This window comes from Urocitellus parryii, chromosome 8 (assembly GCF_045843805.1).
Source record: "Urocitellus parryii isolate mUroPar1 chromosome 8, mUroPar1.hap1, whole genome shotgun sequence".
Taxonomy (NCBI): Eukaryota; Metazoa; Chordata; class Mammalia; order Rodentia; family Sciuridae; genus Urocitellus; species Urocitellus parryii.
In genome coordinates, this window is record NC_135538.1 from 19,104,573 (window position 1) to 19,121,146 (window position 16,574).

Genomic DNA, 16,574 nt, shown 5'->3' on the forward strand with positions numbered 1-16,574 from the left:
TCCCAAAGGATCGACCTGGCTATCTCTGGACTGGGATATCTGAAAGTGTGAGCCACCCGCTAAACGAAATTTTTCTCCTCTAAAATTGTTTGTGTTATGTCTTTTAGTCACAGCAGAGAAAAAGCTGCCTAAAACACATAGTCTTTCCATATATATCTAAAACTGATAATGTAAGATATTTACCTGTCTACTGTATATATACTTAATGCAAATGGGAACATAAATCTCATTAAGCAGAAATCTTGTCTGTTTCACTGACTTCTATAATGCCAAAATCTACAACAGTGCTTCACTCATGAGATTTACTCAATAAATATGTGGTGAGTAAAAGAAATGAAAATACCACTAATAACATTATTAAATGGCTCAAGTTTTCCAGTTTCTAAAGGGAAAATAAATCATTGTATGAATTCAATTTTAGAATATATATGGGCAACTAAAAGTATATTTTATCATATACTTAGTTTGATAAATACATATATTTTTCTAATAGAAAAAGTTAAAATCAGGCAATTGTAATATTTTCTGTCATAAAACTAAGCAGTGAACGTTTTTCCCTTGGTGTCTGTATAGTTTTGGCTCCTTACATGAATATTTTTACTATTGGCATTAAATGTTTCAAATAGAGATGTTTTTATAACAAATATAACAAATATTTTTCAAGATAACCAAAAAATTTTATTGAAGGTATTTTCCTATCAACATTCTGACAGAGATACCACAATAAAATAATTAAGTATAATTTCTACTCTTTTCTCTTAAGCTGTAATATACACATTTTCACATAAAATTTAAATACTAAGTATATTTGATTTAATAAATCTCAGAATACACTTAAAATGCATTTCATGCATTCTCAAAGTGGTTACTCATATGGAGGCTTCTTTATTATTCATTCATTCATTCATTCATTCATTCATTCATTCATTCATTTGAAGTCCACTCTAGAAATGTAGAAATCTCTAACTGATGAGTGATACAGCTCCATGATAGTCACTGGTTAGGTATTGAGAGAAAGATTAGTTCCTTCTTTGAAAGAATTTGCAATGGATTTGAAAACAAAACTGATCACTCCCTTGTTCCCTCATTATTCATGCATTCTTTCAGCAAGTATTTATTGTGTGCTCTGTGTCAGGCACTCTGCTAAATTTGGGGAACAGGAGAGTGAGTGTTGACACGCTTATTGACCTCAAGTAATTTCAGTATTTGTAGAATGAGAATTAATTAGCAGAGCCATAAAGTAGGACGACTGATTCTTAGATATTTTCAATTAGCACACATAAATACAGTTATTCTTATACACACCAGTTCATTTTATACGTGTTCAAAAAATACCTGGTGTTCTGGCTTTCATAAGTAATCTAATGTAAGTCCCTCTCCACATGGATTGAATTTTAATTGCCGCTGCCATTTCCTCAGGAGAATACTCTTTGTCATTTGATGATGGCAAAAAAAATTTAGCATCTATCCATTCTGCTGGAAAAGAAAAACAAGCTCTGGGCAGAAAAAGCCATATTTAATCCCTTCCCCAAATTTCAATGCTTTTGCCTACTAAACCCTCTGACATGTCCAAGGCCACCATGCTGGATTTATCATTATATTGAATGCTGCCTGTTGTCTGTTTCAGAATGGGAACATTCTTGAGAAGGGAAACACGTGAACGAGGGATACCTCAGTGAACTATTAGAGATTGCTCTGTGCACAGAGCCAGAGGTTTTCCTGAGAACTGAAAGGAAGCATAAAAATGGTGGGAATGAAGATTGCATATGGGAAGAGGGGGAAGTAAAGACAATTGGTTTGGGGGGTCTTCCTAGAGTTCCTTACATGATACCACCTAAGGAGTGGCTTTCATATCTTTTTAAGGTTAGGAGAAAATAAAATGGGGAAATTCTGGAAGTAGGTGTGGCAGGGATTAGGAAGGATACTCAGCAGATCCTAGGAACTCCTTGACCTCTGTGACCATATCCACATAGATCTGTTCAACCTACACCACAAAAACCTGAAGCGCATTCTTTACCAAGTACTTATCTCTATAGGGCTAGAGATTCTTTGGTCAAGTATTTAAAATTAATACCTAAAGAAACGTCCTCTAAGGAAGAATCAAGTAACTCCACATCCAAGACCATAGCACGGAATGCAAATTTAAAGTTTGAAAGAGGCTTTGCCATTTGAGCTTTTTTCATTAAACGCCATAAAGAAATATAAAAAACCTGAAAGAGATAAAATACATTTATACATTTTTGAAACCAGAAAATGCCATAACCTGGCCATAGAATCTTAATGATATGTAAAAAAATTTTTTAAATATATATACAATCTAACAGAAGACTCTTTTTTTGGCAGGGGTGGTATTTGGGATTGAACTCTGAGGTGTTTTATCACTGACCTCTGAGCTATACATCTCTTTTGATTTTTTTTTTTAATTTTGAGACAGAGTCTCACTAAGTTGTTGAGATTGGCCTCGAACCTACAATCCTCCTGTATCAGTTTCCCAAGTCACTGGGCTTGCTGGTGTGCATTACCACACCCAGGTAACAGAAGACTCTTCCAAGCCTCACTCACCTAATAAAGATCAAATTATCATTTTCTTTTTTTCTAATTTAATAAAACTTAATTATTGCCATAAGTTTATGATAAATATCCAATCACAATACAGTGTTAAACTGGTTGAGAAAATATAGAGTAAGATAAAAATATAATCCATGTACTTAAGCAAGTTCAACACCATATTTCATTGTTAAAAGATGCTAGAAAGACATCATTGTTTAATATGGTAAAAAACAAGAAAATATGTTGCTTAGAGTTTTTATCACTTTCTTATCATACAGGTGTATTATTTTATATTGAAAAAGTTCTTGCAGATATATTTTGTAAGGTTTTTCAGCATGTCACATGGGTATACAACTTTTAAAATATATAACAGAGATGTTTTGTTACCAGAACCACCCCCCTTTTTGTAAGGGATGCATGCATGAGGACCCTTTATATATTAAGTCAGGGCTAGCCATGATAGGCCCAGGCACAAAGTCATGGGGAGCAGAGATGCTGACTACCCATGGCCCTACTGCACAGTCTCTCTCTCCTCTAGGTGGTCATCTAACCTGTCAGTAACAGCAACTGACTATCCTTGACATGGTGCTTGATATTGTGACATCCTCTGAGAAGTCCAGCCAGTCACTTGGTGGCAAGTGAGTTACCATGTATTTCCAACAAGGTGGTCATAGATTCATTTTTCCTAGAATTGACAGCTACCATAGGAATGAGTATCACTGTCCAGAAAGTTGTAGAAGATATAATTTATAAACATGCAATCCAGTCTAACATACTCTTGGACCAACAAACAGGCTGGCTATACAGTGAGGATATTTAACCTTTGAGAATAGTCTTGTACCCAGTGGTCCTAAAATTTGCTATAGATAGAATTGAATTCCTGGTAATTGGAATGGCACATGAAAGGCTAAGTAAGAAGTCATCTTGGAATGAGAGTATCCATCTATTGAGCTAAGACCAATATGTAGTGCTTTTTGGATCTTGGCAAGCATTTCTTGTAATTATTCCTTGTAATTGTGCCCTAGGTAAATGAGTCTCACTTCGGGGTGACTTGCTCCCAGGTAAGGTTGCTGGGTAAAATATACTATACTGTAGAGGCAAATGCACATTTAAAATAAGAGCCCCACTCATTTTCTTGGGGTATTTACTTTAGAAAACATGATTCTAAGCTCTTTCTTTCTTTTTAAAAGGTAAATAAGCCTTTTCCAGCTTTGAATTCCAGAAATGTCTTTCTTAAGGACCTGGGAATCAGCTCTTTGAAATGTTGTCATCAAGGAAGATAACGCCCTCACCTTCCAGTTTCTTTGGGAGGGTAGGAGTCTGACTTCGGTGGGTACTATGCTTAAGTTACAAAACTGCCCCTTGTCTGAAATGTGGGGAAAACTCATTTTTCTTTTGCAAAAAGACAACACAAATGGACACCCCTGATGCTTAGGGAATTTGGGATGAACTAAGTGTGACAAATGGGGCCATTGGGTCTTTTTACTTGAGACTTCCCTGTTGTTTGCCTCTAGAGTATGTATGGGGGACTGCACCTACTTGACTACAGAAAAAGATGAGTTTTTTTGTCTTTGCAATCTCTTAGCTGATTGCCTGTGATGTTTATCATATCCTGTTTTCTTCAATAGAAAATGTGTTTTCTGTCTTGGTAAAAAGGTCTTCTAGGTTGGAGAGAAGATATTGTTTTCAATTGTTTCTTCAATAATACCCCATCTCTACTTGTATTTGATAACAAACAACATGAATATTTTTTAGAAATATTTTTTGTTATAAGCCTGTACTAAATATGGTGCATACTGTTTGTTTACATTAAATTCAAATTTAACTGCATGTTCTCTATTTTTTTTGTTTACATGACAATAGATTGTATTTTGTTATATGTGACAATAGAATGTATTTTGACATATCATACATACATGGAGTATAACTTCCCATTTTTATGATCATTTTCTGTCTGGAGACATTTTCTGTTGTCACAATTGGATGCTACTGGCGACTAGAGGGTAGAGACTTGTGATGCTATTTCACATCTTTCAGTGCACAAGACAGCCCCATCACAAGAATTACCTAACCTAACAAGTCAATAATGTCAAGGTTAAAAAAATGCAGACATATGTCCACCTGACTGCTGCGCGGCTAGGGTGTACAGGTTCAAGTATGCTCTCAGTCTCCCTTGTCAAGAGGCCACCAGGAAGCCCCTGCGCTTTACTCCTCCTGGCTGTTTGTGAAGCCAGAATGCTACTTAGCCCTGGCAGAGACACAGGTTCTACTTGAAAGAAAGTTAAAGTCCCCAAGGGCAACCACGTATCAATAGGGAAACAGTTGGTGGGCAAGGGTCTTAGTCTCCCCACCCTTCTGAGGGACAACCTATGGTTTATAAGGATGACGGAGGCCCAGTAGTCCATTGCAGCAAAAATCACGTTCTTTAACCAATTTTTTCCTCTTTCTCATTCTCTTCTTTTCACTCCCTCATTTCTTCTTTCTGAAATCTCTTCCCAAATAAATTACCTCCATCCAGAATATTTCCTCGGGTTCAGATTCTGGAGGTCACCTGAGATAATATATTGCATTTCAAATAGAAAGAAAGCCCCTCTTCAGGAACCTCCCATCTGGGACAAGCTTACCCTGAAGTGATGGACCATGAGCTCTTTGTCGTGGAGAGGCACAGGGTAATGAGCTGCTTGCAGATCCTTCAGAGCTGCAGATAATCTAACCTTGTCTCTGAAATTAGCAATCACATTTCCAACCGCTTTCATAATAAGCAGAGCCTGTTCTGTGAATCGGTAGCTCTCCTGTAAAAATGAAGAATATATAGGAGCCAACCTTGAGTTTATTGAGGTGTAATCAAGTTTACAAAAATTTGATTTCTGGGGGGAAAACAAATTTTAACGATGTGGTTGACCCAGCAGCTATCTGTGGCGAACTTGCTTGATCAAAGCCTTTTTACTAGATGCTGTAGTCTCAGTGGTACATACACAGGAGGGATACCTAGCTGACACTGGAGGTCAGGGAAGATTTCCACACAGTTATTAACCTCCAGACTTAGTTCAGAAGGATGGCAAGGAATTAGTTTGACAAAAACCAAGTGCGGTTTGAGGACTGAGGGGCACAGAAAATTGTTGGGAGAAAACCATAAAAACAAACAAAAAAAAAACCCGAGAGGGTGAGCTAGCTCGGGCTGTTGGCTATCAACTCTGAGGAAACAAGAAGAGCAAGAGGGAGACAGAGGTTTCAGAAAATAATTCATATTTTTAAAAATCTGAGAACTCCCTGAGGTGATGGAAGACTGTCTTGCGTGGTGTGTGGTGGGGAGTGGTAGTTGCCTGGCAGGTACTTGGAGGCGCAGGAACAGAGCAAGGCCGGAGGAGAACCATGAAGTCAGCTTTACCTCTTCCCAGGGTGCATCACAGTGCCACCATTTGCATCTTGGTTGCCTGCAGAAATACTGTGGAATGGCTCAGCACGTGTTCCTGGACAGCACAGATGCCTCACTGGGGTGAGACACTGATGCTATCTTAGTGAACTTACCTCCCCTTTACCTCTTCCAAGGCCCAGTCTTAAAAAGGCTCATGGAAGCAGGGATTCCCCTTAAGGGGAACTTGTGGCCAAGACAATGTCTGGGTAAGTAGCAGCATTGAGAATGACGGACATTATTATCCAAAGTCCATGTATGAAGACATGACTTGGTGTGAACGTAACTTTATATACAAACAGAGATGTGAAAAATTGTGCTTGATATATGTAATAAGAATTGTAATGCCTTCCACTGTCATGTATTTAAAAAATAAAATCAATTTTTAAAAGTAAAATCTATGAAATTTAAAAAAAAGAGAGAGAGAGAGAATGACTACTCAGGACCCTGAGGAGCATGAGTCCCCCTACCCTGGGGTCAGTCTGTCCTTCTTTGTCTCTTCAGTAGGATCAAGAGCCATGAGTACTGGCTTGAGTCCTAATAATCTTTACAAGACACAGAAATGGTACCTCCAAGGAAACGAGCTCACACACCAAAACAATTAAGTCCCTAGGGAGTTAAATCACCTGCAGGAAGATGAAAAACTAGATAAAACAGATCATCTGAAGCCAAATTATTCTAAAATGATAAGAATTTGAAATAAGCAGATAAATATAGTCAAGCAAATAAGGGGCACCTGCATATATGATGGACTTGCTAACGTTCCTTCTGTGCCTCAAAAAGACATGGTGTCCCTGACATGGCACAGTGGAGAGAGGAGAGAGGGTGAGTGAGGCAGGGAAGCTGCCCTTGAGCTTCACTGTTGCTGGCAGACTTGCTGGCTGGCATAGAGCCCCCCTTCAGTACAAGGTTGTTCACATGGAGTTGGATCTATTTTGTTTTGTTTTGGCTGTTAGGGAGGAGTTCTTAGAGGTGAGAAAGTACCAGGAATTATGCTGTGGGGAGGGCCATATTTTAGGCTTCCCCCAAATGCACATAGGCAGAGAAAAGCTCTACAGCAAAGAGAAGACTTCAGAAGAGGTGCTGGCCCTGCTGGCCCTGTCAGAGCAGAGAAGCAAGAGAAATCAAGAAGAGACCAAGAAAAAGTGGCAACAGAAACTCCCATGAGCCCTTTGCCTTCTGAATCCCAGGGACATACCCATTTCTTAAGCCAAGGAAGGAATGAAAGGAGTTTTAAAAACTTAAACCATATCAAACAGGACTGTACTGATTGTTTATTCTGCAAAGGAACAATGACATTATGAGACCTCCCTGAGAAGTCAACAGATGTGAAAAGAGACTCAACAGAGAAGAGGTCAGGACAGTCACTGGAGGAAAATTAAATTATTTTATTTATATCTCTACAGAATTTAGATTGTCCACTATACAAATTGCAGTTAGGCATTTCATAAAGAATATACCAAATAGTTTAAAAGGGCAAAAAGTAAATGAAAAATGGAGATAGAATTTCCTTCAAAATCTTTGAAGATAAAACACACACAGAAGGCAGTTGCTAAGATATTTACCGGCTCAAAGTTGGGCAGCACCACATCTTCATCCCCAATGACGAAGGTCACCATGCTGCAGACATGTACGGAGTGTCCCACTGGGGAGTACACAGTGAAGAGCAGCATGTGTCTCCTAAAGGGAATGGGTTCTGTGAGGACCAGCTGCCTCCTCTGCTGTCATGTTTGCCTTTATTAGTTATTCGAGAACAACTTGAAACTCAAACTAGGATAAAGGTCTCTGAAGCGTTGAGTTTTACTATATTATTTTTTACATAGATGGGACAAAGAACTTTGAATCTTCACTCAGAAAAAAAAAAACTCTTGAGGATCATGGAATATATATTTGACTAATTACATAGGACAAAAATAGTTATGCCAAATGACAAACTTGAACATGCTGGGGATACCTCCCACACATTCCACTCACATTCCCAAAGACTAGCTTTGATTTTTTCCTAACAACAACAACAACAAATTATGTGCCTATAGGGTTTTGTCACTTTTAGTCTTTTTCTTAAAAAAAAATGCATCATTTTATGTAAGTTAATAGCATATCAGCTACCAGCTGCAATATTACTGAGAACAGGTGTATTCATGTTGATGGACAGGGCTTGTGGAATGGGGAATGTGGCCACAAGAGAACTCTTACTAATTCTCTGTCCTTGGTTGTGTCAACGATTGAGTGTTTGAAGTAACTTGGGAGAATCTTTTCTCCTAGAGTTTTAGGGCAAAAGTGAGAAATAGTGAAGTTTTAAAATTGATCATTTTCTGCAAACCCTAAATGCTTGCCATATATTAGTCTAGCATTTGATTTCATTATGTAGGCTTTGCCTTTTGCACCAGAGCCATTGGTTTATATGGATCACATAGAATTAGCATAATTGATCACGGGGGGGGGGGGAATTAGGTGAAAATATTTCACATGCTCTGAATTTTATTTACCAAAATCAAGAAGCCATGCTCCTTATGTATTTTTTTTACAATGGAATGTGTGATACATTTAGCCACCTTTACCTTAATTAAAAATAACATCTAACAAAAAATAACCACAGGTGGAACTCCAGACTGGTAGGGAGAGATGCTCTTTCTCAACTATGTTTAAATGGAATTAAGGAACACACTAAGATTTATGAGAAAAAATGGATTTCTTTACTAATTAATATTAGAAATCTCTGGTTTAAATGAGTCTGAGCAGTTTTCTTAACCAAATGAGTTCCCAAAATTATTGGCAATGATGAATTTTCCAAAAGAGTGTCCTGTGTATGATTGCTCTCAATTTATTCATTCATGGAATTATTTCTCTCAAGGATCTGAAGGGTAGATGTGTGCATTTTGAAATTGCTTGGGGTATCAATATCCTGGAGTTAGTTTGTATTGTTCACTTCTTCATGAATCAGAGGTTTAAAGGGTTTTCTAAGATTCAAGGTGGGGAAACCAAGTCACTCCATACCCGACAGGCAAGCGCAACATTGCAGCCTTAGCGGCATACGTGTGGATCTTCAGAACAAGGCTGCGTGGCTTCAGCGACTTCCAAGAAATCGTCTCAGCTGTTAGGAGGCCTGGCTCTATGGGAGGGCTGTCCTTCATTAAGGCTATAGGGAAAGTGAAAATAAAATGAAATTTTGGATGTAAATGTACAGTTGACCTTCACCACTATTGTTTTTTGGCCATTAGCAATATAATAGTAATAACTCAGATATGAGAGAGATTCTCAAAAATCTACTTCAAGTAAATAATTATTGGAAGGAACACTTAGTTGGAACCCTGATCCTCCTCCCTATTCTGTCTGCTTCCTCATTATTATTGCCTCAGGTGAATAAGTACTGAGCAGGAATATTATGAAAAGATGATAGGCAGGTGTTTTATTGCAGTAGATCATCATTTTATTATCTTTATGTAAGTAATTATGATACCTTCCAAGATACAATGGTAATAAAAGGAAATACCCAACATCTGGGGGCAGTAAGGGGTTTCTCAAAGATAGTGTCAAAGAAAATCAAAGTAGCCCATTGTTCATCTAAATTTGATTGTCAGTGTTTGAGTTTATGTTGAGATTGAAAGTAATTAACAAACTTAGCAAGTTTTCTTCTTAACATGATAAAGAATATGAACTAGTTTTCACCAATGGCTAAAGACAAAATACTTTTTGCCCTATATCCAGAAAACACTCAAGGCTACAATATGACCTGGAATGTTCTAGGACATGGTGACCTAAGAGATATTGGTGAGTTAGACATATTATATCAGATCACTTAATTTTGGGAAGTTAATTATACAAATATTAACTGGTCATTTGCTGTTTGCTAGACCCTACTGGAATCACTGGCAACACCATGGTGGAAAATAAAAGTCTTTGTCCTCAATGTTGGCAAGACAGTCAACAGTAAGCATTCAGTGCATAGCTATTGAACACCTGCTGCCCTAGGTGCTAATGAGTTCAAGATAAATACTTTAACAAAACAGGATACAGAATTAAAGAATGATGCTTTTGTGTGTGCAATGTGCTGGCCTTGAAAGGAGTGGGTACAGCCCACCCACAGCAAGAAGGCAGCACACTGGAGTGCTGGGCATTGACTGTGGGAAGATAAGAGGCTCATTTTCTAAGCTTATGTCTAATTTCCTCCATCTCTTCATTGAAGTCAGGAGCATAGCCATCAGCTGAAAATGAATGAAGGTAAGAGTGTGGGTTGAAAATCTGAAAATAGAGATTTAAAGGGCTGAAATGTCATCAAGAAATGCTGGCAGAATTTATAGGTCTTGTGAAGATTTGAGCTCTTCAAATTGAAGCGGGCTAGCCAGGGTTTTGTTTTTTGTTTCATCTTCTCCAATCATATTCAGTTACTCTGTTACAAGCACAGGATGGAAATTGAGTTAAATTTAACCAATATTGGGATTATTATCAGGAAAGCAAGATGAGAGAGGGTAAGAACAAGTGTGCTTAGGGTATGAGCAAAGCTATCATTATAGTGGGGGCCATAAAATTCACATTGGAGGTGGGAGAGAAAAGGACACAAGGAGATTGATGGACAGAGAAGTGGTAGAGGACATGAATAGAAACCCTGGCAGGTCAAGAACTGTAGAGCTGGGAGTTCTAGAGAATGAATTTGAGAGTCAGGGGGCAGTGGTCATAGAGTGGGTGCTTGAAAGGAATACAATTAAGATGACACACCAGTGGTAAAGATAGTCTACAGTCTAATCATGAGTGTAAGAGGTTGTATGGGTCTATTTGATGCTGCTATAATAAAATATTCAAGACTGGGTACTTTATAAAGTAAAGAGGATTATTTATCTCACAGTCTGGAGGCCTAAGAACATGATGCTGGATAGAGAAAGAATATGGAACCTGGCCATGTGCAGGGTTGGGGTGACAGGTGGACTCCATTCATAACAGCCCACTTTTATAAAAACTAATTCATTCCATGGGACTAATCCTTTCTGAGGGCAGCATCCCCATTGACCTAGTCACTTCCCAATAGGTCCCACCTCTTAAAGGTTCCTCTACCCCAAATCACCACATTGGGGACCACATCTCTAGCACATGGACCTCTGGGGGAAGGATGAACCACATGTGAACCATAGCAAAAGCCAACATGGAATGGAGGAAAGGATCCTTCAAATTTTCAGATAAAAGAAGAAAGGGTTCATTATTTTAATAGATGTTGAAAAAATAAAAAGTAATGACAAGAAAAACAGGATGTGAACAGACAACTGTGACCAGGAGAGGAGCACATGCCAGGAGTGAGCAGTCCTCTGTGTCATGCAGAGAAAGCATCAGAGGAGGTGGCCTAGGTATTCCTGAATGACTTTTGAGAAATTCTAGGAAGAGAGGAAGCTCCTTCATCTATGCCTAAAATTATGATCAAGTGTTCTCTGGCCAACTGCATGTGATCTGCACATTTGCACAATTGCTTCCCCAGAGCCCTCTTACCTCCAGATTCCCCCCAGCGTACCAGTGCAGAAAAGCAAACCAGCAGCTCAATAGGTTTTAGACTATCCACAAACAGATAATAGGATACACGTTCATCTGAGAACTGCAAGAAATCAGATGTCAACCATTGTACTTATTACCAGTCCATTCATGCCACTATTTTCTGCTTCTATTTTTTTTTTATTTTATTTTTTAGTTCTCGGCGGACACAACATCTTTGTTGGTATGTGGTGCTGAGGATCGAACCCGGGCCGCACGCATGCCAGGCGAGCGCGCTACCGCTGAGCCACATCCCCAGCCCTATTTTCTGCTTCTATTGATAATATATAGTATAATGTCTGCTGTTTGAAAGAAACTTACTGCATTCTAAACATCATACTACTTTATGGGCTTAATAATATGAAAAAATCCTACTGGGTAAATGCTGGAAATAGTCTGCAGTGGTTGGGTCTATAGGGACTCAGAGAGACAGTCCACCATATGAAAGAGAAGCAAAACTTTTTACCGGGGTAAAGAAAAAGGATCTTCTTATTCCAGACATGCAAGGGCAAGGAGCTGAGAACTCAGAGAATGAGTTGCTGATAGGTGGTGAGACCACAGAGTAACTTGGCAGAAAATGGAAATGTCTAATGGGGATGTGTATAGGTAGTGTGCAGGGACATATGTGATTAAAATAAACAAAACCCCTCTTTTCCTTCTTTTCACAAAATATTCAGAAATGTACCCATTGCTTGCTAATGCCACCGACTAGGTTTTTAGTTTGGAGATGCAATACAGTACTGAGAAGGTCCCTGGAAATGATAACATAAAAGCTACTTATGATCTCAGTGCCTATATGGCACTATATCCCTAATTATGGACAAAGATCCTAATCTTCCTTTCAGAGCAGGTAACCAGCTACAGAACACTTTTCAAAGAATGCTCAAAATGTTTTCCTCTGCCTGCTTACATTTTTTTTTATCTATTATGAGCAATTTAAAGTTCTTCTTATTTCCACTGCCTCTGCATACTGCTAATGGACTTGTGGGATTATCATCAGAAGCTGTATGGTTCTTGTATCAGTACAATTTAGTCCCTGAGGATACATTTCATAGTATCCTCCAAATTCCACTCAAAGTAGTATTTGTTAATCAACTTATTAAACAATGCCTTAATGAGTTTTTATATAATTCCATGAAAGTCTTGCAGTAGCAAACAAAAACAGTCTTTCTAAAGTTGCTAACATCAAGTGAGGGGCAGGAAGGGTGCAGAGAAGGAACCAGGCAGCTGGGATGGTCAGAAGGTCACACCTGGGTAAGCACAGAGCTTGTGGCTGAGCAATTTTTTTAGTTCTCGGCGGACACAACATCTTTGTTGGTATGTGGTGCTGAGGATCGAACCCGGGCCGCACACATGCCAGGCGAGCGCGCTACCGCTGAGCCACATCCCCAGCCCTATTTTCTGCTTCTATTGATAATATATAGTATAATGTCTGCTGTTTGAAAGAAACTTACTGCATTCTAAACATCATACTACTTTATGGGCTTAATAATATGAAAAAATCCTACTGGGTAAATGCTGGAAATAGTCTGCAGTGGTTGGGTCTATAGGGACTCAGAGAGACAGTCCACCATATGAAAGAGAAGCAAAACTTTTTACCGGGGTAAAGAAAAAGCAATTACATACTCTTCACTAAATACCAATGAAAACCAAATACAAATTTATTTATGCATCTCTTTAATTTATTCCCAAATCATTTTTTTCTTTATGTGAATTTGTATCATAATACATCCCCAGATTTAACCACTACAACATGGCCACATGTGGATCACATTTAGGGACTTGAGCTTGTGGAGTCTTATTGTTTTGATAAGGGCTGAAAAGTTTTAAGATACTTGAGAAACTTGAATGTGTTTTTCCTAGTGAGATTCAACTAAAAACTTAGGGGTATAAAGTTAAAGGTAAGAGATAATATATTTACCTTAAATTCTGACTTTTGAAAGTTAACGCAATAAGAACTTGGCTTGTGAAATACGTATATATTCCTGAAGAAAAATATTTAAAACGGGTTATTTTCATCACATGAAAAGACATGTACCACATGTTCAGGTTCTTAGACTCAAAATCAAATAATCAGAGATAGAACGTTTAAAAATTATAGAAAGAAATATTGAATCTGTTTCCCTAAATGGACAAAAATGATTCAGTGAAAAATTTATGTGTCTCTTAACAAACAAATCTTGAGGAGAAACTGAAACTGACCTAGGATGGGTTTTGTTATTAATGTACTGTGTGAATAATCAAAACATCCATTTTTTCCTTTCAAAACTGTTATTTGATAGGCCAACACCCAGCTAAATATGGCTTAACTCTTTAATGATAGCTAAGAATTAATAAACAATATAACTACTACATTAAGTACAAAAATAAATCCTAATGTATATTGGTATAATAATGCAGCTAAGGAGTTATCCAACAGAGTAGGGTCTGATGATTCCCATCTGAATACTTACTGAAAGCATACACAGAAGTCTTCAAAATCTAACCATATTTCTTTAGAAACACCATTATTTATTGATATAAGTTCTTCCTGTGATTTTTCCTGTATTTCTGTTATCTGGCTGACGGCATCCTTTTCCAAACCAGTACCGTCAATTTGATGGATGTCATTCAATCCAAGGTCTATTTGTTCATCTGTCCATTTTTATTTGGGGAGGGGAGACATTTAATGAGATAATCATTTACATACAGACCTCAAGTTTATGGAGACACATCTCATACATGGAGGTGAATTTGAACCTAAATTCTATGCAGATTAGCATGTTCAGAAATTTGAATCATTGATAAATTTGTGAACACATTCTTCAAAAATTGTGATGTTACAACATCAGTTAGCTTATGCACTTAAAATATATTCACATAAGCGAAGAAGGCTCAGAAAACAGAAAGGAAAGTGAAAACTTGACAGATCTGTTGCCACAAAAGCATTTCAGCAAGCCAGTTAAGAGTTCCCAGTAGCCCATGATTTTGTGTCTCCTTGGGTATTGGTAAAGCATTGTCATACAGCTCCTGCAGAATTCTTAAACCAACATTTTGTGTATCTACATGCTACATGACATCTTTCTGGATCTGCATCCTATTTGAGTCTTGGTTCAGCAGCTGAAGATGACACATGATGTCATGTCAACACTTTGACCATGCTATGCACACCTAGGAAGGCATGGGCTCTACATGTCGATCCACATCAGATCCTTTTCATTTTTAATTTGAATTAAACATTAAATTAAACAGGTAAAAATATATCTCACTTTTCCTAGCCCAAAGCAGATTAGACTCAAAAATCAGGGGAGATGCAGAAGTGCTGTGGAGGAGAGACCCCTGTGTGCTGCAGTGTTTACTGGGGGGAAAAAAAGGCCATGAAAGATTAACTCACCTTTTCCAACTCCAACTTGTGATGAAGTATTGCCCTGTGAAATGAAAGGAACATATTAAGAAATGATTTTTAGTGCAACAAAACACTACAGCTATGCGAAGCATCAAAGCTCTTAAGATTTTTTAACATTTCTAGAAAACTGAACTAAAACTTACACAACAGATAGTTGAATTTTAATCTTAAAATTCAAAAGGTGTGAATGCAATTAAATCATCAGCTGAAGATTTAAGCTTCTGATATTAAACAGAATATATGAATTTATAAAATGATAAAACCTTATATAATAAAAGTTAAAACAACAATACCACTTGTCATGAGGTAACTTCCATAAATACAGAGAAACTGAGAGTATGAGTGTCAATTAGTGTACAGTACCCAGAAAGGCTGGTCTCACAAAAATGGTTCCTGAATATTTTAATAGAGAAATCATGTTGAATTCATATGTACAACTCTGTTTTATTTGGAACACAACTAACATAAATGTAGAAAAATGAAATGATGTAAATTTTTCTAGACTGACTATGGGTGGTATATAATAGTTTGGATGATATAAAGTGAATGGAAGAAATACAAGAGTAGAAATAACAAAATACTGAGTGCTAGTTTGAAGCACTTCTGTCTTTAGGACCCCAGAAACAATTAGCAGGTATTTGAAGAGGAGAGAAAGAGAAATGAGCTAGAACATGGAAATGGATTGATTTGACTGTATAAGGAGCTCCACTTCTCTCTAATCCCTTCTGCCTAAACCAGACACTGGAAAGTTCCTCATGGAGAAATGAGAAATCTCTAGGTCTGAATTCACAGAAGTGTGGAAAGCAGGAGAGCTTAGTGTACAGAAACCAGAAGGTTTAAATGAAAGTTCACAAGCTAAGTGTTGAGACTTCAAGTTCCTCTGTGCTGCTTGGCCTTGGGCTTTAACATGGATGGATATATATCCCTGTGGTTCCCCTGAGATGAAGATCAGGGGACTCTCAATTGAAGAAACTGATCCAGCAGCAAAAAAAAAAAAAAAAAAATAGGGATTTTGAAGTTTGGAGCCAGCCTCTCCTCCAATTCAATCTTGCTCATCCCTAATTCTCCTAGGTTAAAGCCACCAGTTGACAAGCTGAGCTGTTCCACATACTGCTTCTGATCAAAAGATCTTAGCACCTTAAATTCCTTATGTATTCATGTGCAATAAAATATCCTGAGTTGAGTCAAGGTTCTTTACAAAAAAAAAAAAGTCAAGAGTATGAATGAGGAGATTCATAAAAACCATAGGGAGCATCAGAGCACAGCTAGGGTTACAATTTTGCTCCTCTAAATACTTTCCTTTGGAAAACAATCCCAGAGGGTTCTTCTCAGTTTAGCATGCTTAGTTCTAGAGGATGAGTACATGCACAAAGAGTAACTACAGGGAATGGAAAGCTTAAAAAGTGGATCCTGAGAAGACGACACTCAAGCAATTTTAACAAATATATTTCTTTTAAACATCAAGGTCTACCTTGGAGCAAACACTTCAGTGACAAAAGATCTGGTCTGGTCTACTGGGGGATACAGTTTGCTAGAGAAGTAACTCAATAAGGCTTGTGAATGGAAATGTAGTCCCCAAGACACATTCTGTTTAAGGGGCAATAAATACAGATGAATCAAGAACAATAACAGCAATAGGGGGCATTTTAAAAATAATGATATCAGAGATATCATAAAGAGAGGAGGATATTGATCTATCAAATAAGAAACTTT

The 16,574-nt window shown here is 37.8% G+C and overlaps 1 protein-coding gene across 1 annotated transcript in view; it reads right to left on the reverse strand.

Annotated features, from left to right (window-relative positions):
- Positions 1–16,574, reverse strand: part of Adgb (androglobin) — a 158,345-nt gene that overhangs the window by 65,478 nt on the left and 76,293 nt on the right. Inside the window, exons 14-22 of the mRNA XM_077801965.1 lie at positions 14,850–14,883; positions 13,930–14,116; positions 13,398–13,461; positions 11,438–11,540; positions 8,960–9,101; positions 7,528–7,642; positions 5,175–5,342; positions 2,075–2,210; positions 1,336–1,476 (exon numbers count right to left, since the gene is read on the reverse strand). Coding sequence (XP_077658091.1) covers positions 1,336–1,476; positions 2,075–2,210; positions 5,175–5,342; positions 7,528–7,642; positions 8,960–9,101; positions 11,438–11,540; positions 13,398–13,461; positions 13,930–14,116; positions 14,850–14,883 — 1,090 coding nt within the window. The remainder of the gene's footprint in view (positions 1–1,335; positions 1,477–2,074; positions 2,211–5,174; positions 5,343–7,527; positions 7,643–8,959; positions 9,102–11,437; positions 11,541–13,397; positions 13,462–13,929; positions 14,117–14,849; positions 14,884–16,574) is intronic.